Raw genomic sequence first — 27,984 nt, forward strand, 5'->3', positions numbered from 1 at the left:
TTACAGTGACCCCTTAAAGTGGCATCTTCTTTTCTCATTTTCCCCCCAAATAATAATAAAGAACAAACTAGAGCTTTAATGATGAAAAGTTTATTTTGCTGCTTGCCTAGAAGCAAAGCTGGTGAAAATTACTATAAGTAAAAAAATAAATATAATTTAAATCAATGGGCATTCCACTCAAAATAAAAAAAAAACTGAATAAAAAATAGTATACATAAATAAAAATCCATCCAAAGCACAAAAATGCTATCTGGCACATTTTAAGAGAAAATCCATGGAAAATAAAATTTGTAGATGACAGTAATATAACACACAAACTTTTTAAAATTAAAAGATAATACACGTTTTCAACTTTATTCTAAGACTACTTAAGTTTCTCTAAAACATATTGCTTATCTTGCTAATTAGCACTGCTACACACAAACCAATGAATCCAACTTTATCAATGGAGAGACCTACAGTGATAAGTACGGAAATATCCTGAGGTTTTGATTTTTATAAAACAAGGTTTCTCATATTTAAGTAGTAAACAATTTGATATGTTTCACTTATTAATAAGAAATCTAACTAGGGCATTCTGCTGGCTCTCCTATAATTTTCTGGTTCACTCAGGCAATAAATTATGTAAAAATCCCAAGAATTATTATCAAGTTTATTCCCAGAGTAGTTGTTTTCTGTCTATAGTTGGAGGCAAAAAGTGATTTTTAAATGGAGCAGAAAATTGGAGAAAACCAGCATTCACTTAAGTAGACTCTGCTTTACAAAATTAACAGTACTCTCTCTAAAATTCAACATCATCTCTCTTTAAAATTCTAGTTTGAAAGATTAAAGGTCCACATTTATATATAAGAGAAGCACAAAGCCTTTTCCTTAGGATGCCAAAATGTCTTGATAAACAACAAATGAAATTCTCTCTAAAAGAAAAAATTAAGTTTTCTTGGCTCCTGTTATTCTGGGTCATGTTTTTAATTTCACTTTTATGTGTATATAAAAGCACACAGGTATTTGTGTATATATAATAATGCGTGTGTTGTATGTGTATATATACACACATATATACACATAGTAATCCATACATTAAAAATAAACCCCTATTTGAAAATTTGGATTAGATACAGCCCTTTATTCTCTCCAAAATTAAGCATCCTAGAAAAAGCAGAATGTCATAAAGGAGCAAAACTGCTGGAAAAAATTGTTCTACTCAAATAGAAAATATAATTGCATGCAATAACTTGTGTTTTTTTAAACTACAGTAGATTTAGTACATTCCTAAATATGATATATTCAAGAAGATTGTGCTATCTTCTCAAAAAATTCTCTTTCCATGAGATGAAGTGACAATCCTATGAAAATGCTTTAACAAATATTAGTAACATACATGGAAATTTGATATTCCTGTTGGCATACAGGTATCCAGAAGAAGAATAATTAGGCAGAAGTGACCAAAAACAATATTCCAAACTTTCACTCTATGTTAATTTTCATCCAATTTATGCTCCCTAAACCACAGTTTCAGTTTATATAAGTGCCTGTTAGTCCATAGCAAAATTTACAAATTGGGACTTAATTCCATTGAGAGTCTACTGAAAATTGTTTTAAAAAGTTAAAAAACCAACAAAATATGCTTCTACATTATTCTCTCTTGGAACAAGGTATCATGAAATTTGTTTACCAGATGCAATAGTACAGTTACAAGTTTCTAATAAGTAAAATGTGTGTGTTTTCTGAACTGATAAACATTTTGCCACATCTTTTCAATCTTCTTTCACAAGAACAGTTCAAATGTCCTTAAAATCTGGAAAATATACATCTTTTGCAAACCTATACACAGAAATATCAAAATTGTGACTACACAGTTAAAGCACAGACTTAAAGTATTTTTCTCTGTATTAAGTTTTTCCCCACCTAAACCTATTATTAATGAAAAAATGGATTTACAGTAGGATTTCTCTACATTAGTGAATAATCCTCAACCTTCCACTTCACTTTCTTGGGCAAAAAAAAATACATGAGCATGACCACATTGTTTTATCCTAGTGAATGCTGTCTTCTTAAATTGTCGCAACATTTGGCTGCTTTCTTTGGGTTTTTCCTGCATATGCTCCTAAAAACAAAGTAAAACCAGTTATTTATTTCTATATGTTATGACTGTCTGAATTACATTATATGTCATATACCATCAAATTAAGTATAAATAACTAAAAAGATTCTTTGACAATATTTTGAGACCTTAGAACACTGGGAGAAACAGCCTGCCATAGTAACTAGTGTTGGCTATGGAGTCAGGAAGACCAGAGTTCAAATCCCACCTCTAACAGTTAACAGCTTTGTGATTATGGGCAAGTTAGGTAAGCTCTCAGCCTCAGCTCCTTCTCTATGACAGTAAGTTATATGGATTGCAAGCCACATGCATGGAGGGAATTTTCCCAATGATAATTCCGACAGTGATGAAATCACAGGTCTTTGACGTGTATGAAGTAACTGATATCAATTTGAATGATGAAGATAATTAACAAGCCTCCATAAACTTCATAACTTTTACTACAGAGCTTAAATTTTCCATTTGAGATTTCAATTTCTGCCTTTTTTGTGAACATATAATAAATATAGTATAACACACATAAAGTTATATACTATTGTTTATAGAACATGATACTGAGAACAGTAAGGAAAACAGCTAAAAGTTAATTTTAGTATATGATCAGCTGCATATTAATTTTACATTTCAAGGGTGAAACTCATCTGTAATTCAGTCGTGATACAAATCCATATGATTGTAAATATTTTATATATAAGCCCAGTGACTATATATATTTCAAAATATATACTGTTGAGTATTGACTGATATGCACTTAAGTAATTAGGTTATTAAATAAGTGCAGATCATACAAATATGATGAATCAGAAGTGACAGTCAAACATGTGGAAATGAAATGAGAGGGAAGATACAACATAGGAAAAATTCATTGTAGTCAAGTGGAGTATTTGATTAAAAAAAAAAAACCACACAAATTATATACTACAATGAGGAAATATCTAGAAATCTTCCAGTACTTCCCTATTTCTAAGAATTCTAAATGGCCAGGAAATTTATCAAAATTTTTGCCTCTTAGATCCTAGAAAGAACTATAATGTTTAGAGGGATTCCAACTAGTGCCATGGTCTTTAAAAACAGCAGAAGATGCATTAGTCATTTTGTGAAATTTTTCCTGATTTTGGCCATCATTTAAACTACTAGATTCTGAATGCACTTGAAGGTAAAGTAACATTCAATATGTAATTCCCTTTAAAGTAACCCCACTTACTATAAATCATGATTTTAAATGGCTCGGTTTTAAAATGGATTATACTACATATGCACTATTAACAGTTATACTCACAGAGTATGGTACAATAGAGTCAACAGGCCTGGGTTTGAGGCCTGACTCTGCTGCAAACTACCTGTGTGACTTTGGATGTCATCTCCCCTCTCTGGATCTCAGTATCCTCATCTGAAAAATGAGGGGGTTGGACTAGATGATCTCTCTAAGATCCCTTCCAAAAGTAATATTCCATGATCGGTTACATATTTAGCATTCATCTCACAAAGCTCTGATCTCTTAAAATACTTAACGTTAAACTCTTATTTAACAATGTAACATGAAAAAAATCCTTACAGTGCTCATTTTTTCTTAACTCTGAAAACAGATTTTATTCCTAAGTAATGAAAATTCTGTGACTGTTAAATCTGGTATTTGTTGGTATTAATCTAAAGATCTGTTCCACCTTACAAGTTAGAATTAACTTTTTTATGTGTTAATAAAGGTATTTTCGTTAGTAACACATAAATAATTTTAGTGAATAGTTCCCAAATATTCTGTTAGTAAGAACTAAATATCTAACAAAAACAGGTTTTATAAGCTCTTTGGATTTATTTGAATATTGTATTTGTCTTCTTGCCACCATTTAAAAATTAAGCTCTGAAACAAGTCCTCTGTAATAAACTGGAGTTTCTGTTTTGTATTAAGCAAGAAACCAAGGAGAAAAGAAAAAAAACTTTCCTAAAAAAAATTCTCCTCCTAAATGATCTTGTGGTTGGGGGAGGTGGGGAAGAGAACAAATGATTATTTCCTTATTTGCCGTTACCATACCATAACTACCAAACTACAAGGTCATACACTTCCCCATAGCAAAACAAGAGACATGCATAGATTTAGGGCAGCTCAGGCACAACACCATCATTGCTTGGTATTCATTTTTTAAAAGGGAGACATAATTCACATTTCATACTTTTTTTCTGAACTGCAAAGTTTACATGGCAGTCTATGGATAGAGATGTTTCTAGAAACCAAGACTATAATCATGTATTTCCTTAATTCTCCACCAACCTCTCAACCTCGCTAAATTGCAAACACATTCCTTTGATGAGGAACGATTTAATATACATGCTGAAGTTATAGTGGCAAGAAAAAGAAAACAATATGTTCCACTTAAATGATGTGGATTTGAGAATCTTACTCACTTTTTTGTAAATGAAATGAGATTCAGAAACTCATTTTCTACACACCTGAAACACGCACTCTGTTACGCATTCTGTTGTCTGAGGACTTCTCTCTATTTTGCTCAACCCCCTTCACTGATGTCTTAGGGGTTCTAATTAAATATAGAAAAGTTAATAAGCCACACAGTACAGTCTAAATGCCATAACTTACAAAGAAAACAAGCATCATACTGTTCAGTAGGAGTAGCTGAAAAAGGAACACAGTAGCAGTCAGAAACCCTGCAGGGAAGCTACACTTGTTCTCGATGACAGAATACAATCCACATTCCACAACCTCATCATTCTGGTTACACTGACCTATACCCCTGTGCAGTCTCAATGCTGTTTATATGTTGTTAATGGAACCAAAATTGTACGAAGTGAATGCAAAAAACATGGCAAAACATGATGATAATGAAAACACAATACACAACAGTATGCCCAATTTACTTTCAAACTGTTTTCTAAGACAAAAAGAAATCTGAAAAAATTTAAATATATTTTTAACTAAAAAAAGTGACCACATTTTTTTAAAAGTATTTGCAATATTTATCATGAATATGAATAATTTACACTCAAAATTGCCTTTTATTTTACATATTTTCAAATATAAACTAATGTATATCATACTCTTACCCTTGTCTACAAAGTGGCCTATGAATAGGGGCATTCTGTCCTTGACTTGGCTGAAGTACTCTGTTAACAAAGAAAATAAGTTAGTTTACCAAAAAATAAACAAATTAAATTAGGCTTTTTTACATTACCTTTCTTAAAGGAAAATATTAAGTTAGGAGCTAACTGTGTAATAGGTTTTCCTTAGATATGTCCAAAGTTTTTACTGAATTTTTAAACAGGAGCACCTGTGTCAAATATGGCACCCAGTATTTGTCTACTAATAGACTAGGCCTATAGAAAACTGTATGACGAAAAACAATGTGGTCTAAAATTAGCTTTAATCCCTTGTTCTTCTGCGTGACTAACACAATGATTTTTTAAAAAAGCCAAATCTTCTCAAATCTCATAGAATATATTATTCTCATATTAAAATAAGGGGAAAAAAGTTAAAAACTTTAAGTAACTTTCCCAAGGCAGTAGAAAAAGGCCATATAGGAGTAAGCCTGGATCCTGGATTTAAATCACGACTAAAATTTCCCACAGAAGCAGCATTTCCCAAGCATATCCTCATTATGTTCTTGCTGTTATCTGGTAGCTCTGCTTGGTAGCCTTATTACATTCTTATGTAATCCCAAGGTCTATCATCTTTTATGTAAACAGGTAATATTTTGCTAATGGAAGGCAGGAAGACAGCAGGAAAATAGGGAGAGCAGGAAGGAAGGGAAAGAAAGAGAGAGAAAGAAAAGAAAGCAGGTACAGGACTTAGTAGAAAACAATGCCTTCTCATAGGAGAAAAATAATTTCCTATAGGAATAGCTTCAGTTACTTTCATTTACCTTGTTTCAGAAGGCTTTTGTCTGATGAGAATTTTCTTATTTGGCATTCCCATTTCAGCAGCCCTAAAGAAGAAAATTAGGACACAAGAGTGTACTTGAAGGGGAAAAAATATGCTTATAAATATCACAGATAAAGTACATTACTTCAGGCCAAAACTATGTAAGCTGAAGAGATAATATTTTTCTTAAGAGAAAAACTTTAAAAAGATCGTCTATTTACATTTTCCTAAATACGGTCTTTTCTCAGTAACTTTTGTTAATTCTGGGAAGCCACAAGCAGAATGTGTCTAAAAGCTGAGGCACTCAATGTAGAAGCAATCACTTGAATATTACGCTGATACTGAATACTAAGAATAATGGTCTGGGCTCCCAATTAACAGCATAATAGGTAAAAGTCATAAGGCAAAGACAAAGAAAATCAGACAAACACAAGCCAGAAATAAATATAGACCATTTAAAGATGGATTCAGATCTCACAACTTTATTTTAATGGACATACTTTCTATGAATGAAAATTAGTCAACTGGGGAAAACTATTGGTCCTTAATCCCATAAGTAGAAAGAACAAAGGAGAATAATGGAGGACCAAAAGTAAAGATTACTTCTTTCAATTGAAGAAGAAAAAAAGAGAGAGATTATGTCAATACTCACTTCATGTACTTCTTCCTATCCAGAGATTTCTGTGTTGCAGTTGAAAGAGATGCTCGTGGGTTCTTCATTTTATCCTTTACGTAAGAAAAAAAAAGTATGTATGTATGTACATGTGTGTGTATGTGCATGTACTGTGATAGGACCAACTGAGCATTTGTGTTACTTTATCTAGGAATCTATCAATTTTCATTGAAAAATCTTTTTTTAAATAGAATTTATACGTCTCTGACATGATCTTTCTTGGGAATTAATCTGCTGGTTAATTATTTTGGTAAATGGTTTCTAAAATTTTTATTTTCTATATGCATACTACAAAAAAATGTGATTTCACATTTTTGGTTGTCTCCTGTCAACCATCAATAGACAAATTCATTCACAATCAGACAATGAAATGTTACTTTAAAATGATGCCTTTTCAGATTTACTTGGGCCAGACTTTCTGCTCTGCTCTATGAATTAGTTGCAAGGGTAAGAATTATATGGCAAGCAATGATTAGAAAACTCAATGAAAGTTCGGCAGACTTTTCCAGGTGTCATAAAAGGAAGCCTATCAAAATCAAGTTAAAAATCTTGCCAATCCTGATAGGTGGGAGGGTTATACTGTGTATTCTTCTGCATCTCTACAGGTACCCATGGAGCTGCATTCTTGACTGCAACCTATGCCTGAAAAGCTCTGAGAATAGCTTAGATGCCATTCAATGAGAAATGAAGTCATGCTAAAATCCAGAGTGATTTCATTACATAAAATGTTACATTAATTGCATTAAACGTACCATTTGTCTAAGCATTTTTTCTTTACGCACTTCTCGATCATGATGTAAAATGGACATTCTTTCTGTTGCATCCATTATGAAGAATATGTCATGAATATCAAATAAGGCAGCTCGAAGCTAATTTTGAAACAAAAAAGAAATTGTACCTTCTATAAAAAAAGCTAAACAATAACTTGGTAGCACATGTTTTAAGAATATTTTAAAATTTTCCAATGTTAGTAATACACATTCTTCATTCACAGAAATACTTCAGATAAAGATGTGGAAGTAAACTGAAATTCTAACTTATTCAACAAAGCAAACTGCAGAGAAATAAACAGAACACAAGGTAACTTTCCTAGGCTGATGACTGGTTCCATGAAAACATGTATTGTAGACACTTAAGAGAAATAAGTTATAAGTGAATTACATTTTTGGCAGGTAGAATTTAGATTATAAAAGCTACAGAGATCTAAGACTACATAACCTTTATGAAGGTAAAACTTAGTTGCCCTGCCTCACAACTTTCTTCTTTCTCCACTCCAGAAATCTGTAGCGGTTTTTCTTTTTTTTAATACCTGGCAAACAGAATGGCATATGTGGCCTTCTGCAGCAAAAATATCTGGCTAGGTGGGGGCCGCTAGGTGGTGCAATGAGTACAGCACCAGCCCTGAAGTCAAGAGGACCTGAGTTCAAATCCGAACTCAGACACTTGACACACACACTAGCTGTATGACCTTGGGCAAGTCACTTAACCCCAATTGCCCTGCCGAAAAGAAAAAATATTTAGCTAGGCATATGGGAAAAGGGGAGAAAGGAGAGGGGATTCCCATAATGGTCCTCCTGCCCCCAAACTTCGTACCATTGTTCTCTACATTCTCTCGGTACTTACCAGCTATCTTCTTTCATTTTGGAGCAGGAGTCCCACAGAAGATTGGGGGACAGGAAAGGCCAGTGTTCCTGTGTAGCTGCCCCACGGTCCCAGAATTAAAGATTTAAGCACGCTCTCACCATTTAGAGGAAAGCTAGGAGTTGTGCTCCTAGAATCAGCTACTGTAAGATTTTGCTATGTTGTTGTAAGGTTTGATTATAACATATTAATCATACTATTGTAAAACAGCCCTGATCATGTAATATGGGCTATACTTAGAAGTTATGCCTAATACATGCACACACAATTACCTGAGCTAACACTCTTTCTTGGAGAGAAGCGTCTTGTGCTGAAACAGATCCTCTTTTTAATGGAGCTTCTGACTGAAAACTTCTTATGAACTCCATAGTATCCTGTAAAAATTTAAGCAATTTTTGAAAAGGAATCTTTACGAATATTCATAGGATTTCGGAAGTTCCCCCTTCTTTTCCTATTCCTTCCATCTATAGTATTTAAACCATTCACGTTTCATTTTACCATATGAAGAATTATACCTTGATTTGCCCCAAATTTGTCAAGAAAACCATCATTATAGGTCAAATTATGTTTATCTTGAAAAATTATAAAGAACAGAACACACCATCTAATTTTAGGTTGTAGAATCAATGCATTCTCTTAGCGACAGCACACAAATAGTTGCCTATCTTACTTCATAAATTATTTCATCTGAGTTCTAATCTTATCCTCGAACTTGCAGAAGTCTACAGAAGATTAAGGGTAGGAGGAAAGGAAAAGGGAAAAATACTTACATAAAATAAAAAAATCTTAGACCAATGCTCTTACTTTTACTGTTTGCCGGAGATGTTTCACTTTTTCTGTCTGCAGGAGCCTACGAGTAAGAAATCCTTTTGCCACTGCAGTTATTTTCTCAAATTTTGCTTGTACTTCTAGACTAAAAAGCTTTAAAAAAAAAAGACAAGGACAAACTTTTTAAGATTTTGTATTATAGAATTGCTGCTTAGTTTGTAAGGAGGTACTGAAACAAATTCTTGTTTATTACATTTTAAAATAATTTTAAATATTTAAAACTGGTACTGTCAAAGTATGCATGTTCATTTGCAGAGCTTGACAGAATAATGCAGCTTTAAAAAATATATATATATATATATATATATATATATATGTAAAATTAAATTTTACTAACCTGAGACCATCTAGGTTTGCCCCTTCCAAGAGGTCTTGTTACTGGAATTTTGGGCAAACCACTAGTTGACGATCCCCAGAGGTAGAATGGTACTTCACTGGTAGAACCAAAGCTATGTTGTAGGGCAGAATTTGTAAAACCTAGAGAAAAGGTTAAAAAACATAGACCACACCCAATACTACATAAGCAGTATACATCTATCAGCACTGATCAGTATAGATTACTGTGGGTAATAATCACACTTGTACAAGCTGTGCTCTTGCCAGGATAATAATCCCCTAAATCCTGAGCCACCTGTAGGGTTTTTATTGTACTTCTCTTATAAGTTGATACAACAGATGGAACTTTAAAATAGGCACAGCATCACTATGAAAATAAAAGATGTGAAAAAGCAATCAAAGGGGCCAGATACAGTGTAAGAGCACTCTGAAGATGATGATTTTTTTTTATTTGCCATATGTCACCTGCCACATGAATGAACACAGGCTGGGATACTTCCTCCCTAAAGTGATTACTCTCTTTTCAAACACCTGCTTACAAGGACCTGCACCGTTGCCAGCATTTCATTTCTCACTGGTTACCAAGCAGCTGGCAGATGGAGGTGACCTGCGAAAGCCATCATCTAATAATATTTCTTAAAGACTTATCTACCACTTTCTGTATCAAGGGAAAGACTTTAAATATTTACCAGAACTATCTGAATTTGCAACATGGAGAGTGTCCACTTGGGATAGCATTGTTTCCAGCAAGTCACTGTCACTTATTTTTCTCCATTCTAATTCCACTGCATTGTTAAGGTTCGCTTCAGGCGTTTCTGCTGTAATTTCCTTCTTGTCTTTGAACATTCTCTCCTGTTCTTCTATTTCCTGCAGATTAATGGTCTATTAAAATATGCCAGCTCTCATGTTCAAACACATCTACTTGATAAACAAAGCAATCTATTCGTACCATGAGGTCTACTTCTCCTCTGATACAGATCTGACAATTTCAGCGCATTTAAAGTAAATTAAATCCAACAAGCATTTATTAGGCACTTCTGTTTGAAGCACTGTTCTAGGAGCTGGGGACAGAAGGGCAAAAGCCCATTCACCCAAGAACCTTACATTTTTTGGGGGGAGGGGAATAAAAAAATGGACACAGGTAAGTAAATACAAAAGTCATTTGAGGAGAGAAAAATACTAGAAAGTGGGTATGAAGGGGAAGGGGCAGAAAAAGCTTCTTAGGGAGTGGTACCTGTGCTGAGCCTTGAAAGAAAATAAGAACTCTGAGAGATGGAGATGAGGAGGAGGCAGAAACCTACTTGTGCAGATTTACTGAGATACAATGTTGAGGACAGGAAACGGTCAAAACCAAAAAACAAGTAATAGGAAATAAGACTGGAAAGACAGGCTGAAGTCAGAATGTGGTGGATTTCGAATTCCAGGCTGAGAGGCTTTTATTTTATCCTAGAAGGAACAGGGACACATTCGATGTTTTGGAACAAGGCAGGGACATAGTCATACTTGTCCCGTGGAAGATTATCTTGGCAGCTGTGTGAACTGGAGAGGAGACACTGGAAGCAGAGAGATCTGTTAGGAAGCTATTACAACAGCCTAAGTGGAAGAGAGACAGCTTGGACGACAATGGTAGCTACACAGATGGAGACTCCAGACAGACGTCAGAGATGATGTGGAGGTATAACTATTTGTATGCATTTTTTTAAAACTCTCATAACAAATACACAGTCAAGCAAAACAAATTCCCAAAAGGCCATGTCCAAAAATGCATGTTTCATTCTAGATTTTAAGGTGTAGAAGTAGAATTGACAGGACTTAGGAAGTGATTAGATATTGGGGAGAGGAGGGACCGGAGCAAGATGTGACAAGGAAAAGAGAAGGGTGAGCAGGAGTAACTGGTGACGCCCCCAAGAGAAATGAGGAAATCGATGAGTTCTACTTTGGACACACTGAATTTAAGATGCTGAAGAACAGAAATGTTCACAAACTTGTAGAGATATAGCACCCGAGTTAAGGGAGACATTAGGGACAAAGATTTGAAAGTTGCCTCATTACAAACAAAAATTAGACCCATGAAAAAGGACGACTTAGCAGATGATTTTTAGAGTTTCCACAGCTAAAACAATTCATCACCTTGTAGTGATAAGTTTCTTTGATATTAGCTAGGCTGTTTCTTGGACAATGGATACAGTCAAGAGGCCTGTACCCCAAAGCTGTAATAGCTTCTTTTCTACTAGCCTTGACATCCCAGGTTCTCTTCCACACCGTACTGACGTATCAGAGCCAAGGACTTTCCTTATTTAACAATGGCAGAAATAAAGGTTTGGATTAAGCACTATGCTTTTGACATGTTATACAATTCCCTTTCATCCTCAGATATCAAATCATTTCATATGCAGCCATCTTTCCACAAAAATGCTACATATGTACCAAAATCAACTAGGACTCTTGCAATTAAATTTTATGAAACACCAGAAGCTATAAACATGCCAAATCTTACTTAATACCTCTACATCCCTGTATTATAATTCCTCACCTTTTGTAATTTCTCTTGCTCTTTCTCCTGCTCAGCTATAAGTATTGATAACTGCTGAGCATGCTGTTCTTCAAGTCTCTTTCTCATTTCTTCGAAAGCCAACATCTTATTTTTTAGCATCTCTCCTCCTTCTGCAAAGAAACATGCTCTTTTTGGAAAACTTCTTGCATTTTTAAAATATGACATTTTACAGCATTGATTTTATTTGCATTATCGCACCAGCTCTTCCCAAATTACAGAAAAAGGATGTTCCAAATAGATGTAATCTCCACCTTCCACCACTTTGTATTTCACCACTGCACTCCATGTTGATGCTACATAATAAAGATCCATAATACTTTATTTATGTTCACTTGATATTTTCTACCAATGTCAGAATTAAAGCAAAACATGTGCCACCATAAATCTGTCTTACATTAGTCCACTAGAAACAAAGATTCCATAAATGCGTTACACATAAAAGGTGGAACCACCTGAACTTATTCTATCATCTCTTCTCTCTCCCCTCTGGGTTCTCTATTTTTTTTTCCGGTTCATTATTTCAAAGGTGCAAACACTTGAGTTTAGGGTTCTAAGGAAGAACATTATACATTAAGTTCCAAACATGTGAAAAAAGGGGGTGAATATATAAGAAACTTGAAGATAAACCCACTAAATGTCAGGATCATGAGATGCTACTAAATTTAAATGTAGCATATATACATTGAAGCACTCCTCTTATTGTTTGATTAAACCCAAAGAAATGTTCTTCTCTAACTGTGGATATAGAGAAAGATTTTCATGATAGATAAGTATTTATTGAACTATTATAATGGTTCTCTCACAATTTGTTCTGAATATTGACATACGATGGCCTAATTTATTCTATTCCTATTAAGCTTTTTTGTTAGTGATGACAATTATAAGTATCAAGCATCAAAAACTTTGATGTAGCATACTTTATGTTGTGAGACTGAGTAAGAAGAAAAGGAACATGAGGATAAGAGTTCTGATAATACGGAACAGGACAGGGGAGAGAAAAACAATTAGAAAAGCTATTCCATTTAAAAACGCTTCACCAGATGTTTCTGGATGTGTTACACACATTCCTACTTATAATTTCTTTCTCTAATAACTTGATGTCCAAGTGTTTACTGAAGCAGCCAACGCCTTGTGATTTGCAGTGAACATCACAGAAAACAAATAGCAACTATAGCCAAAACAGATGATCATATATCAGTGTACCAGATTCAAATCAGTAGGAGATGGATTCTACAAGAACTTTATCCCTACGAATATCTCGACTCATTATGGTATGAGGGATAGGACATGGACCTCAAACAAGCACCTAAAGTTTCGTAATCTAAATGAAAAAGTCCGTATGAATAAAGAAAAACTCATTAAATTACAATGTTGCTAATTATAGACTGTCTTGCCAAGTGGGTTCAGTCCTACATATCATGTCACAGATTAAAACAACTGCTTCCTTCGCAACGTAAACTAAAGCTATCTATGACAAAACTGCCATTTGGTATGTGGTTAGCACCACCTAAACGAAAGCTCTAGAGCACCCTTACCTCTGGAACTAATTTCTAGCATCTCATTCTTGTTAATGTAGACGGATCCCTTAGGAAATCTTTTTTCCTGTATCCATCGTCTCTCCTGTTCAGCTGTTCCAGCTGTTAGGATATAAGCGCTGTTTTCTTTTTGCAAGCCATCAACATCCAAATCAAGTCTCCGCTTAACCTTCTCAAGACTGTTTTCCACAAACTGTTCATTTCCACAGGGCCTATTTGGCATATCCACCTGCTGCCTTTTATTCTGGCACTGCATCAGTAGCGGAGATGGGTTTTGTACATCATAAGATTTATTCAGTTCCACTTGAGAATTACAGGTTTTTTCTAACACACTCGTTGGCTTGATTACATTCATTATTCCATACTTTTGACTTACCATGCACTCACTTGTTGCATATGGCTCATGCAATTTTGGAACTATGGTACAATTATTGTCTGTTTTGTGTAGTTCTCTCCCATCAGATGCTATTTGACCCTCCATTGTAGCCATCACATGAATGACTTTGTTTTCTAACTGCTGACACATTTCATTTGATTTACCTAAGATTGATTCTTCACCTCCAGTTTCAGAAGCATTTTTACTGACAACATGAACTTCGCTAGAACAAACTTCATTTAATTCAATAGCAAATTTTGGCACAGACTCATGTACATTTGTTTTTTCATTGACATCTTGTATGATTAAATCCATGGCCCTTCCTTTTTCTTTGGGACTCAATTCATAGGCATTTACTGGGTTATTTATAAGTATGTGACCTGTTGAAGAAGACTTAGGTCGTCTCCGATGCATTTTAGGACTCACACTTGGCTCTGGACTAGGTAACTTGGCATAGGAACCCATAAAACTCTTGACAATGCTACTTTCGGGATCAAAAGTGGAAGTGACTTTAAAATCTTCATCTTCATCTGAATCCAGAAGAGTGGGTGTGCCCACTCGAATGGGTATATCCACTTTGGAGAAGCTGGCTAAAGCTAAAGCATTCATGCTGCTCATCTGGGTGGTAGCACTTTGGAGAAGAATGTTTGATTTATTAAGGCTTGGTTTATCAAGTGAAACTGAACTACAACTTTTGCTTATAAACCTTGCATTCTCTTTCCCAGAGTCACTCATCTTAACAGCATCATTCTCTTTGTCTGAGTGGCTCTCAGTGATGCTCTTCTTGGAGTTATTTCTCAGGTTGCGTCGAGTTTGTTCTCGTTCTATGTATTCCTTTGACTTTTTCATAAGGTTCTGAAGGCTCATCATATAAGGATCTGAGGTGGCTTCCTCAACCGGGGAGGGCTCCAACTCTTCTCTTTTGGGGATATCCTCTATAATAAGAGTCTCCTGTGAGGTACCTAAAGATGTCTCTGGAGAAGTTTCCTTTCCTAAAGGGTCAGGATTGGGGCTGTTACTTTGTTGGACAGAAATGCATGCTCCTATACCTTTATCTGAATCTGTCCCATTCAGTTTTACATGAGCAGTGGTATCAGACGGCAAAATTTCCATAGTCTCTTCAACCTTCATTGAGGCAGACTGTTCAGTAAGACTTGGCAAACTATCATTTGGAAGCATTGTGGGAACATCCGAGTCTCTGACTTCTGAATTAAGATAAACTGCCTCAGGTTCCCACTGATCAAAATCACTTATATTTGGCGCTTTTCTGACCTGCAAAGAAAAATTTGGAAACCGATTATTCTAGTTATTGTAACGCCATTTAAGTTTTATAAAAATTATCCGACTGAAACGGGCCAGCATAGATTTCTTAAGTACCTACTGTAGGTACTGTACTAACATAGTTCAAGAAGCTGGGGTCACAAATAAAAGGAAACAATCCCTACTCACAAGAAGCTTATGTTCTAATGGGAAACAGAAAAGTACACACACCCACACACACACACACACACACACACACACACACACAGCATAAATATAATGTGGTTAAATACAAGGACGTTTGAGAGGGAGGGCACCAGTAGTTGGGTGGATAAGAAAAGGCTTTATGCAAAAGATAGGGCTTAAGTTGTACTTTAAAGGAAGAAGGACTCTAGGAAGTACAGATAAGGAGGGGGTACATTTCAGGATGTGGGAGAGCATCATGGGAATGCAAAAGAAAGGCTAGTGTAGTGTGGCTGGATGGCAGACTGTGGAAGGGAGAACAACTTGCAATGAGGTAAAAAGACAGAGAGGGGCCAGTTTGTGAAGGGCTCTTAAAGCTAAACAGTAGAGTTTATGTTTGATCCTAGAGGCAACAGGAAGGCACTGCAATTTTCTGAGTAGGGGAGCCACACTGTCATATCTAAGGTTAAGGAAAATTACTTTGTCAGCAGTGTGTGGACTGGAGTAGGGAAAGACTTGAGGCAGGAGACTAATAAGGGTGACAGTGCAATAACTTAGGTGAAGGCCTGGAGTAAGGTCGTAGCTATGTGAGCAGAGGGCAGAGGGCAGATGTGATAGATGTTGTAAAGGTAGAAATGGCAAGATTTGGTAAATGACTGGATGGGGTAAAGGAGAGTGAGAACTCTAGGATTATGCCAAGGTTATAAACCAAGACTAGAAGGATTGTGGGGCCTTTGACAGAAAAAAGGAAGTCTCAAAGAGGGGAAGGTTTGGAAGGAAAGAAAACGAGCCCAGTTTTAGAAATGTTGTTTAAGATGACTCTGGGACACACAGTTTAAAATGTCTAATAAACATTTAGTGATGTAGAACTAAAGCTCAGAGAAGACACTTGAGCTGAATATACAGATCTGGGATAGAGATGACAGTCAAACTCGTGTGCTGATGAGGTTATAGAGAGAGAGAAAGCATTGAGGGAGAGGTCTAGGGCAGAACCTTGAGGAACACTCGTAGTTGAAAAGATTACCTGAAGTACCTGGATCTTAAACCTCTAATACATATCAGGCTAGATTGTTTAAAGAAATTATGAAAAGTCTTGTCTAAGTCTACATATGGATACATATATAATGTATAATTAAATTGCTCTTTGTAAGGAAAAAAAATCAGTGTGACCAAAGATAAATGTTACTAATGTCAAGAGAATTTTTTCAAGTTTGTGATGGCTATGTCATCATACTAATATTTCCTACCAAAGTGTAATGTAACTTACCAGTCATACAAAAGTGATGCCCTAGAAGAAACTCTTATTGTAAAGTAACTTGATGTTGAAAGTAGGGATCGCTGACTCTTAGTTCTTTACAACAAACCTGACTATGAGCATTCTATAAATTGTGATTGAGGCAGCTAGGTAATACAGTGGATATAGAGCACCAGAGCTGCAGCCAGGAAGACCTGAGTGCAAATCCTGCCATAGAAACTTACTGAATGACCCTAAGGAAGTCACTTAAAACTCTATCTGCCTCAAGCTTTCTCATCTGTAAAATGAGGGCAAATAACAGCCCTGAACTCCAGGGCTGTTGTGAGAGTCAAATGGGACAATATTCTTAAAGTGCCACATAAATGTTATTGTTTTCGGTTTTAATTAAGCAGATTTAACAGATGCTTATTCAAAGTTTAATAACATCCCAGTATTAACAATGACTTAAGCACAAATTTACTTAAGGCAAACTGTCCTAAACAATAATCTAGTGGCCTTTAAAAATAACTACTAACAACAAAGCAGAAAATTGGGAGAAAATCTTTACAACCAGTGTCTTTGATAAAGGCCTCATCTCTAAAATATACAGGGAACTGATCCAAATTTATAAGAATACAAGTCATTCCCCAATTGAGAAATGGTCAAAGGATATGAACAGGCAGTTTTCAGAGGAAGAAATTAAAGATATCTATAGGCACATGAAAAAATGCTCTACATCACTATTGATTAGAGAAATGCAACTCAAAACAACTCTTAGGTACCACATCTCTCCTGTCAGATTGGCTAACATGACAAAACAGGAAAATGATAAATGCTGGAGAGGATGTGGGAAAATTGCAACATTGTTATATTGCTGGTGGAGTTGTGAACTGATCCAGCCATTCTGGGGAGCAATGTGGAACTATGCCCAAAGGGTTATAAAACTGTGCATACCTTTTGACCCAGCACTCCTAGGGCTACATCCCAAAGAGATCACACAAGTGGAAAAGGGGCCTGTATGTACAAAAATATTTATAGCTGCTCTTGTTGTGGTGGCAAAGAACTGGAAATCAAGGGGATGCCCATCGATTGGGGAATGGCTGAACAAGCTGTGGTATATAAATGTAATGGAATACTGTTGTGCTATAAGAAATAGGGATGACACGGACTTGATAACAACCTGGAAAAACCTACACGATAACAATGCTGAGTGAGCAGAGCAGAACCAGGAGAACACTGTACACAACCACAGACATATTGATTCTGTGATGACTAACTCTGATAGACTTGGCTCTCCTCAATGATACAAGGCTCAAAGACAGCTCCGAAGAACTCATGATGGAAAAAGCTAGCTACATCCAGAGAAAGAACTGTGGAGTCTAAATGCAGACTGAGGCAGACTATTTGCTTTCTCTCTTTTTATTTTTGGTTTCGTTTCTTCTCTCTCATGATTCATTCCATTGGTCATAATTCTTCTTTGCAATTTGATTATTGTGTAAATAAGTTTAATGTGAAGGTTTATGTAGAATCTATATCAGACTGCATGCTGCCTTGGTGGGGAGGGAGAGGAAGAAAATCTGAAACTCAAGAACATGTAAAACTAAGTGCTGTAAACAAAAAATAAAAAATCTAATTAAAAAAATAAATATAAACAACTACTAAGGCCGGTGTTCTGAAGCTTTTTTGTGTCATACACCCCTTTAGCATGCTAATGAATCCCATGACCCTTCTCAGAATGTTTTTAAATACACAGTGGTTTTAAAATAATTTTTAAATACATGATATTAAAAAGATATACAATACATAATATTTAAAAATAAGTTCATGGACCCCAGGTTAGGAACCCTCATATTAAAGAATGTATTTGTGGATAAGGAGATACGTAGAGATCATATGCAAATAAATAATAAACTATAATAAAAATGAGTAAAATATAAATGCAAGAAAACTTTCACAGAACTCATTAAAATAACATCTTGAGTCCTAGATATTTCCCTCTGAAAAAATGCAAATGCATAACTGGCAAATATAACTCAAATTAGAATGTTTTCTGATACTAAGCAAGTCTGACTATAAAAAGGGTGCTGCCATCAACGTCTCCTAATGGCAGTATGTCTCAAACAGGACAACACACACTCCCCTCTTACCTTACAAATCCCCAGACACGACGGTTTCCAGGCAGTGAGTAATAAACAGTACAACAATACCACCTTGTTTCCATACATAGAAAGCAAAATAGCTATATCCATACTTAGCACAACAGAGCTAGAAGGGACTTAGGGAGCTTCTTTTATTTAACACCGCTCCCCCCGCCATTCTCCTGATGAGGAAACACAGAAGTGAATGGATTTTGTTCCAGGCACCAAAGTTAAAGGCTGGAAAGAACCCGGGTCTTCCGGCTCCCGGTCCAGTCCTCTCTGACTACATTACACCACAATAAAAGCAAATCCTCTGCCTGCTCACTGAAGTCATGGATTGTAGTTCTAAACAATATAGATTATTTGGACAGAGTAACCACAACGGCCAATAGTTTGATTCCAAATGATATATTACTAAAGCTGACATGAAGTTTTGATTATAATAGATAACACTTTAAAAAATTGTGCATTTTCTATAAAATATCTAGATCTGCATGATTCATACATAAAAATAATCTGCAAAGAGATTATTCTCTAATAACCCTGTTTCTATTGTATAATTTATTTTGGTAATCTTTTTAAAATAATAACATTCAATTTTCTTTTTAATTATATAAAATATTAACTACGTAGCCTCCATGACCATTGAATATACACATACGTGTACGTTTTATGGTTCTAGCATTTGTGATGTGCACTGACTGGGTTAATTACTAATGTTACGAAACTTAGCTCAGATAAACAACAGTGAGTTTAGCAGTTACCCGGTAATGTCCTAAAGCATGATGCTAATATCAGCTGGAGTGTGTAATTACACAGGACCCACCACAAACCCCGGGGATTAAGAAAACAACAAAACACGTAACCAGCGGCGTTGTGGCACTGAATATGCCGGCGGCTGCTGGGTTTGTGCCTTATTTCATTTTTAGTACTTGTTTACACAGCCTTTCAAAAGAAACTCAAAACTATTCAAGTTTTAAATGAAAGAGTTTTCACGGCAAACGGTAAGCAAAGCAAATAAAACAGCCCCACAGCCAAACCTAGAGAATTCTATCTTCTATTTCACTTATATCAATGAAAACTGCCCACGGGCACTCAAGAGCATGATTTTAACTAAAGTGAATTTCCAGAGATTAGTTACTTTATCAGAGAATGAAAATGAGGCTGCTGGCCGACTTCAGCAAATACATCCAGGACTTTCTAACTAACAATTGAGCATTTTTAAATAGTAACAAGACCCAAACAATAGCTGTTACATTCATGTGTGGGCCCCTTGTTTAAACATCCACTGATCTAAGTACTAGTCATCACTCATCACTTACAAACAACCACATTTTTTGTGCAGACTTAAAAAAAAAAGGCAAACTGTGACTTCTCAAACATAACAGTAAACATAGTGGATCATGAACAACCTAGGAATTATAAATAAATGTCTTGGGGAATGAACTTCTTTATCAAAACTAATGGGGCTAGACACACCTGCACGTTTTCCAAGATCTCCTGGACACGATTCAGTAAGGCTTTCTTCCTACTACTCTGTTTGCGTGCTTCTATATCAAGTGCTTTCTGCTTCTCTTGCTGCATTTCCTTTCTTCTTTCAACACCAAGCTGTGGAATACATGGAGAATTATGTAGCAAATTATTTTTTTCTAGTAGCAAAACACTATATGACCAATAAGAAACTTCCAAACCAGTCAGTAACCAATCCAGTGGTTAAGTGATCAAATCTGTAAAAATTTGTTTACTTTTAGCAAAGGCTCTTAAATAAACCAGATATTAGTCATTTTTCCATCACAGAAATGACAGTAAGTTTCTCAGTTAAATAGCAGTTAAATCCAGAAGCTTTTATTCCCTCATCCAAATGTTTTATTCATTTTTGCCTTAAAAATAAACTACAAATAGTTCTGATAAAAAAAGATACAAGATTCTATTTGTCATCATTCCAAGAGAAAGTGTATTTACTGAAATAAAATTAAAAGCCACACATCTTTAAATTAAAACAACCATGAGGCTTCACTAGACACCCAGCAAATTAGTAAAAATGACAAAAGATGTAAATAGTCAATGCTGGAAGGGAAGTAGAAAGAAAGGCACACCTTTTATGGAATTGTAAATTAACCCAACCATTCCAGACAGCAATTTGTAATTATGTTAAAAATGAAAGTTCCCAAACGCCCAAACCCTTCAGCCCAGAGATCCCACCACTAAGGCATATATTTCCAGGAAGTCAAAGACAGAAAGTTCGATAAACATAGCAATGTTTCATCTGTTTTGTTGTAGCAAAGAATTAGAAATTGAGTAGGCACCTAACGAATGGGGAATGGCTAACCAAACTGTAGTACATGAATTTAGTAGAATATTATTGTATAATAAGAAGTGACAAATATTAAGAATTCAGAGAATTCTTATAGAAAGAAAACTTATATACTTATATAAAAGTGATACACCATGAAGCATGCAGAGCAAAAACAAAACACAAATACAATGTATAGAGAAAAGATCAACAAAATGAACAAGAAAGCATTTATTGTGGGCTTATTATATGCAAAACACTGAGGATAAAATGAAATTAAATGGAATACTGTGTAATTATAATGATAAAGTTGGCCTTACAGGGGAGCTAAGATGTCCCTCCCTCCCCCTTCATTTCAGAGGGAGGAACTGCAGAGTAGGAAATATTGTACATACTGTCAGATACAGTCAATATGAAGATTGGTTTAAAGGCCTAAAAAGCCTCATAAAGGACGACTTTGACTTTGCATTTCATCCTAGACATAACAGGGGCCCAGTGAAATTTACTGGAGCAAGGGAGAGCAGCTTACATTTAATAATTCTTTAGGGTCTGCAAAGTGATTTATATACATGATCTCATCTGAACATGCTAAGGTCAGATTTCATGCATTAGGACTGTCACTTTGGCAGGTGTGGATAGGAGGGAGACACTTGAGGCAGGGGCACCAATCAAGGGGATATTGTAATAGTCCAGGCAAAAGATGATGTGGACCCAGCTAAGGTAGTACTACTTAGTGGAAAGAAGGGAAGAGACACACAAGATGTTGTTAAGGCAGAACTGACAAGTCTTGGCAACAAAATGCACATGTTGGTAAGGAGTAATGAGAAGCTGAGGCTGACTGAGGTTGCAAACTTGCATGACTCAGAGGAAAGTAGTACTGACATCATTTTCTCTTGGACACCCTCTCCTCTCTAAGTTTTTCAAACAGTTCTTTCTTCTGGTTTTCCTCTTACCTGTTTGACCACCTCTCAAGTCTCCTTCGCTGGTTCTTCATCCAGGTCATGACTACTAACCATGGGGATCCCCAAGGTTCTGCCCTAGGCCTTCTTCTTTTCTGTCTACCATCTTGCTTGCTGACCTTATTAGCTCTAATGGGTTAATAATGTAAAGAATTCCCAGATCCTTATACCCAGTCCTAGCTTCTCTCCTAAGCTCCAACCAATTGCCTTTTGTACATCTCAAACTGCATGCTCTATAGACATCACAAACTTGATACATCTAAAATAAGACTCATCTTTCCCCACAAACCCTGTCCTCTTCCCTATTACTGTCAAGACCACCACCCAGGCCTATAATGTCAGTACTATCTTTAACTCCTCCCTCACACTCATTTTACCTTCACAACATCTCTTGTACATATTCCCCTTTCTCTCCACTCAAACAACAACATGCTGATGCAGGTCCTCATCACCTCACAACTGTACTACTGCAATAGCCTGCTGATGAGTCTGCCTGCCAAGTTACTGCACTCATCCGTACTTAACCTGGACTGCAAAAATGATATTACTAAAGAACAAGACTTGACTGTGTCACCCCCTACCCAATAAATTCCACTGAATCCCTATCACCTCCAGGATCAACTATAAAATACTCTGGCTTTTAAAAGTCTCTCACAACCTATCTCCTTCCTAGCTCCCAAGGGTTCTTATTCTTTCTTTCCCCCAGTTCATGTACTCTAGCAACACTGGTCTTCTTATTCCTCCCACATGACCCTTGGTCCTTAGACTCTGTGCCTTTTCCCTGTCACTAGCACCTCTTGGCTTCCTTCGAGACTCAGCTCAAGTGTCACCTTTTTTTTTTTTGAGGGGGTAAGGCAGGGCAATTAGGGTTAAGTGACTTGCCCAAGATCACACAGCTAATAAGTGTCAAGTGTCTGAGACTGGATTTGAACTTGGGTCCTCCTGACTCCAGGGCTGGTGCTCTACTCACTTTGCCACCTACCTGCCCCAAGTGCCACCTTTTTAAAGAAGACTTTCCTAATCCCACTCAACTCCCAAAGCCAGTCTCTTCCTTCTGAGAATACCTTCTCTCTACCTGTCTGTCTTGTCTATCTATTATGTATACTTTCTTTTATGTTCTTTCCTCCATTAGAATTCAAGTTTCTTGGGCAGAGCATATTTTTGCCTTTCTTTATATCTCCAACACTAAGTCCAATGGCTAGAACAAAATAAGAGCTTAATAAATGCTTGCTGACTGAGCACCGACATAGCTAGCATGAGTCAGAGGCAGGAAACGAACCTAGATTTTCCTGACTCCAAGGCCATCTATCTAAGTACAATACCAAACTGCCACCACAAGAATGAATTAACAGGTTAAAAACAGATTTCAATGACCCTGATTAGTACGAAAGGGTGGAACTAAGCATGAGTCAGAGGCAGGAAACGAACCTAGATTTTCCTGACTCCAAGGCCATCTATCTAAGTACAATACCAAACTGCCACCACAAGAATGAATTAACAGGTTAAAAACAGATTTCAATGACCCTGATTAGTATGAAAGGGTGGAACTAAGAGGAACAAGCAAATTGACATCATTTATCTAAAACATTAATACTACCAACAGACAGTTTTTTAAGTGGGAAAAATATAACCTAACCACCAAGTGGAAATAAAGAAACTTTACCAAAGGAGAAAGCACAGCAACTCCATGGAAACGAATGAGTGAAATGTTCTCAGGCTGAACAGGTGCAAAAGTTTCTCGAGATAATGACTCTCCTTGGATTCTGACAAGGCTTTTCTCACAAAACTTCTCATATTCCTCCATTATCACACAATTAAGCTGCAAGAATAAAAATAATATTAATACTTTCTAAAATAAAAACTAAAAACACCTGGAAATGTAATTTAAGGTATTTGGAAAATGATTTAACATATAATAAATATTTCCCAAATTTAAAGTGCTTGCTACTCAACTTATCTATTCAGAAAACTAAATACCTAATTTTGATACTTAAACAGTAGCAAACTCAGATAGATGAAGGCATCCAACATACTACACAGGCAAACTTCACTTTGTGTAACTAACATGTTTATGGCTATCTATATGAAACTGAATTTTTAAAAATCAAAGTGATTTTAAGTACAAAAGGAATCTAGCATTAAATGGGCAAAAAGAAAAAATCTCCTGTTATCCACATAATCAGACCTCTCAGATATGAAAAAAGATTTATAAACGCATAAATTTTGATGTTCCCTCTAATGACACAAATTGCAATACATCCATGTACAAATCATGTCTATGTGTTTACTCCCTTGAGTTCATCCACCCAAATCCACCCAGTATGCTAGAGGCCTTCCTCAATTTCTCCAGATTTGCAAAGAAACTCTCTATTACCCATTTAATAAGTTTATATTTATAGTACTAGGCTTTCATAAATGGGGCACAATACTGAAGAAAAACTATACCTAACCATGCCAATAAATCTTTCCCTTCTAAAAATAATAGCCAGAGAAGCTAACATCAGTTAGATAAGATTTTACTTATTTTAAGAGCTATTCCATGGCTGTGGTCAGGCCCTTTCTAATGTATGAATATAAGAAATGCAAATACTCTATGATCGTATATTAATGCATTTTTATTACTGAAAATTTAACAATAACAAAAATAATAATTCTTCTAGTAATTCTACTGCATTTTTGTAATGGTATCTGTAAATGTAACCTGGAAGAAACCAGCTCTTGTATTACTTTACTCATTTACACCAATCAATCAAGAATTTATTGGATGCCCATGGAGTATGAAAATTTTTTTTAAAGCATGCTAAGTTGAAAAGAAATGGAAATATTTTTTTAAATGTAAATATTCTTAGTATAGATATATTCCATTATAAGGAAACCCAATAAAACCATGTCTCTTTAAGTATTGATTTATAAGTTAACTTTTTAACAAAGAAACTCCAGACCAGAGAAACTTAACAGTTTAATGGAATTTTATGACTGAAGAAATCTTAGAGATCATCTAGAAAGTCCCTCATTATGTAGGTGAAGAAACTGAGGCCCAAAGAAGGAAAGTGATTTTTCCAGAGGTCACACAGCTAATTATTTAAAGCTAAGGCATTGGGAGTTCTAGCTAACTAATGTTCAGCTGGAAATAAAAATAAAGAATTTCTGAAATTAAAATGAAATTAATGGGAAAATAAGATTTAGTTTCCCTCTTACCTAAATTTCTCCCTTGCTCACAACACTAAGATTTCTTCTGTCAGCCTAATTTTTAACATGAGTTTGCCTATGAAAAATTTCCCGAGTACTTCCAATGGTATCATAAAAATCTGATGTCATTTTTTTTCACTGAGTTTTGCTGCATCAAGGCAGTATGTATACTTAGGTACACTCATTTCAAAGCTGGACACTTTCAAGTTCTCATTAAAACATCAGGTAACAAGAGCTAACCTTTATATAGTGCTTTAAGGTTTGCAAAACGCTTTATATTCCATTTGCTTCTCCTAACAACTCTATGAGGTATTTATGACCATTTTACAAATGAGGAAAAAGGTGCCAATCCAAATCGTTTAAGTGACTTGCCAAGCAGTAGGATGTAACTTGTATTTGTAATCCCTTGCCTAGCACAAAGTAAATGTTTAGTAAATGTTGCTGATTCATTGATTTGAACCCAGGTTCTCCTGACTCCACTTACAGAGCTCTTCTCTTCACAGAACAAAAGAAAACTTACATGAACCTTGTTTCAGGGTGAATACTGAAAAATAGTTCTAACTCAATCCACCAAAACATCTACTTTTACAGATATTTTATCATACACAATATATAGAATAAATGCACCTCCTGAAACAACAAAGGTAAACCTGACATTCCATTTGGACTCTACCCACTAACTGCCAAGTTTTACAAGTTTATCTCATGAGGATCTTGGAAACAAATGCCCCAGAATGTTACAACAATACTACATAACGAACATATAGTTTCAAGTTCTATTCACAAAGGGCCATTTGCAAAATGCAAAGGGGATTTAGAAATGGAAATCTTGTATCTACCAGTAGAAACTAATCAACTTGATCTGAAGAAAGCATCTATCAACTATTCCTATTTCCCAGCCCTTCAAAAAAGAAACTCAAACATCCATCCAGGAACTGAAGAATTTAGAGAAGAATGGTTTCATCAGCAATCCTCCTCTCACGGGCAAATGAGTACCTCTAAATGATGTCAACCATTTAAAAAGTGAGTGATCTATGTTACATATGATTAGACAGGTGGATGCTGAATTACTCATATCACAATCCACTGTTAATAAGTTTCAAACTTAAAGGGTGCCTCTGGCCACAAAGGCACCCCAACTGTAACTCTACTGTACCATGTATTCCCTCTGTATCGCTGTTCCCGATTTGGACATAATTGGGTGGTCAGCCCTTTCTTAGAAATGCTTGAGCAATCCCCTAAGTTTAGGACCCTATTCAATATTAATTCAGCACTCTAGAAATCTAACATTCCCTTTCTACCAGAAATTTCAGAAAAGGTAAGATAGAACTATGCAAAATGAGAGTTACTGTGGTAACCTAGCAATAAAGACCAACAAAATTTACTCTCTATTCATTGGGTTCACAACTTCAGAGAGCTCATTTTTATTCTTCTCTCCCCTGTACCCCATATTTAATCGGTCGCCAAATCTTGTGAATTCTACTAACTCCACAACAGCCCTTCACATCTGTTCCCTTCCACTCAAATGAATCAGCTCATCACCTGTTACCTGAACTACAATAGCCTAACTGGTTTCCATGATTCCAGTTTCTCCCCCTTCCAATTCATCTTCCACACAGTAGCAAAATTAATATTCCTAGAACATAAGTCTGATTACATCAACCTCCTCCTCAAACATCTTCAGTTGGCTCCCTATTGCCTCCAGAATCAAATATAAACTTCTCAGCCTGGCATTTTTGAAACTCTTCACAACCTGGTTCCAGCCTACCAGCCAAACTAGCCTATTTGCTATTTCCTAACCTCAGCATTCCAATCCCTCCCCCAATTCACCACCGCACCCCAGCCTAAGGAAATCCTATCATCCCCTTTCAGCTCCAGCACTTCCTAGACCGATCGACCCATTGGCCTCCTCGAATGACCATACATTTGCACATCTGTTTACCTATTGCTGTACCCGATAGAAATTAAACTTCCTGAGGACGGGGCCACTTTTTTTTTAATGCCTAAAGTCTACAAGCTTTACAACACTAGGGACTCGGCAAACACTAGCTGAACAGAAGAGACGAGCTTGCGGATGAAGGGTGGTCCCAGGGCCTGCTCAGCAGGAGGAGGACTCTTCAGAAAAGCAAAGGGAGGCACCATGGAAGACGGGGCAGTCCCCAGCACTGGAAAGAACTGGCTATCGGTTTTTGTGGTCATTTTTTTTTTTTAATCAGGCGTGTACAGACTCCCCACCCCATGCTTCCCACAGGCACAAGAGTCTTCCTCTTACCCCACCCAACCCCACCTACCCCCAAAGAGCACAGGGCGACGCCCGCTGTTGCATCAACCCCGCACCATCCTCCTCACCATCCTCTTCCCACGACGTACCACAAATGCAGCCCAGCCTCTCCCTCCCCTGCCTAGCCAGGCAATACAGACGAGGGCTCGCCGGGCTGTCAGGAGCCGGGACCAAAGCCCCAGCGATCCAGGCACCGCCCCATCCCCGCCCCCAGCCACGGGGCGAAGCCCCCAGCGCGGCCCCCTCCCCCCGCCCGCCATGCACCCACCTACTTCCCTTCCGCACCCCTTCGGACTCTCTCTCCCTCCACGACTCGGGAGGAGACAAAGGGATCAGGCTATCTCCGCAGAGCGCAGCCCGCTCCGCCGCCGTCTCCTCCTTCTCCTCCCCGCCATATTACGGGTCTCAAGGCGGCAACGCCGGCACCTGGCAACCGCTGTTGCCGTGGCCCGCCACCGCCGCCGCCCTCAGTCCGCCTCCCAGCCAGAGCACTTCCGGTGCCGGAGGGCGGGAGTAAAGGGACTGCCTCCGCTAT

General features: G+C 36.7%; 1 protein-coding gene across 3 annotated transcripts; it reads right to left on the reverse strand.

The window, feature by feature from the left end:
- Positions 1-74: 74 nt before the first annotated feature.
- On the reverse strand, positions 75-27,939 carry CCP110 (centriolar coiled-coil protein 110). 3 transcript variants are annotated; one of them, XM_036741684.1, is made up of 15 exons: positions 27,718-27,939; positions 23,643-23,798; positions 20,207-20,335; positions 13,537-15,184; positions 11,981-12,111; positions 10,137-10,314; positions 9,449-9,588; positions 9,088-9,204; positions 8,556-8,657; positions 7,395-7,511; positions 6,622-6,695; positions 5,971-6,033; positions 5,156-5,215; positions 4,547-4,632; positions 75-2,104 (listed from the first exon to the last, which is right to left on the reverse strand). In XM_036741684.1, exons 2-15 carry the CDS (start codon positions 23,781-23,783, stop codon positions 2,052-2,054), a joined length of 3,039 nt encoding a protein of 1,012 aa, XP_036597579.1. In that variant the 5' UTR covers positions 23,784-23,798; positions 27,718-27,939; the 3' UTR covers positions 75-2,051. The 3 variants fall into 3 exon arrangements, with proteins under 3 accessions (XP_036597579.1, XP_036597580.1, XP_036597581.1); XM_036741685.1 differs by having other exon boundaries at positions 27,735-27,934; XM_036741686.1 differs by lacking the exon at positions 4,547-4,632.
- Positions 27,940-27,984: the final 45 nt, after the last annotated feature.

This window comes from Trichosurus vulpecula, chromosome 1, assembly GCF_011100635.1.
Source record: "Trichosurus vulpecula isolate mTriVul1 chromosome 1, mTriVul1.pri, whole genome shotgun sequence".
NCBI lineage: Eukaryota > Metazoa > Chordata > Mammalia > Diprotodontia > Phalangeridae > Trichosurus > Trichosurus vulpecula.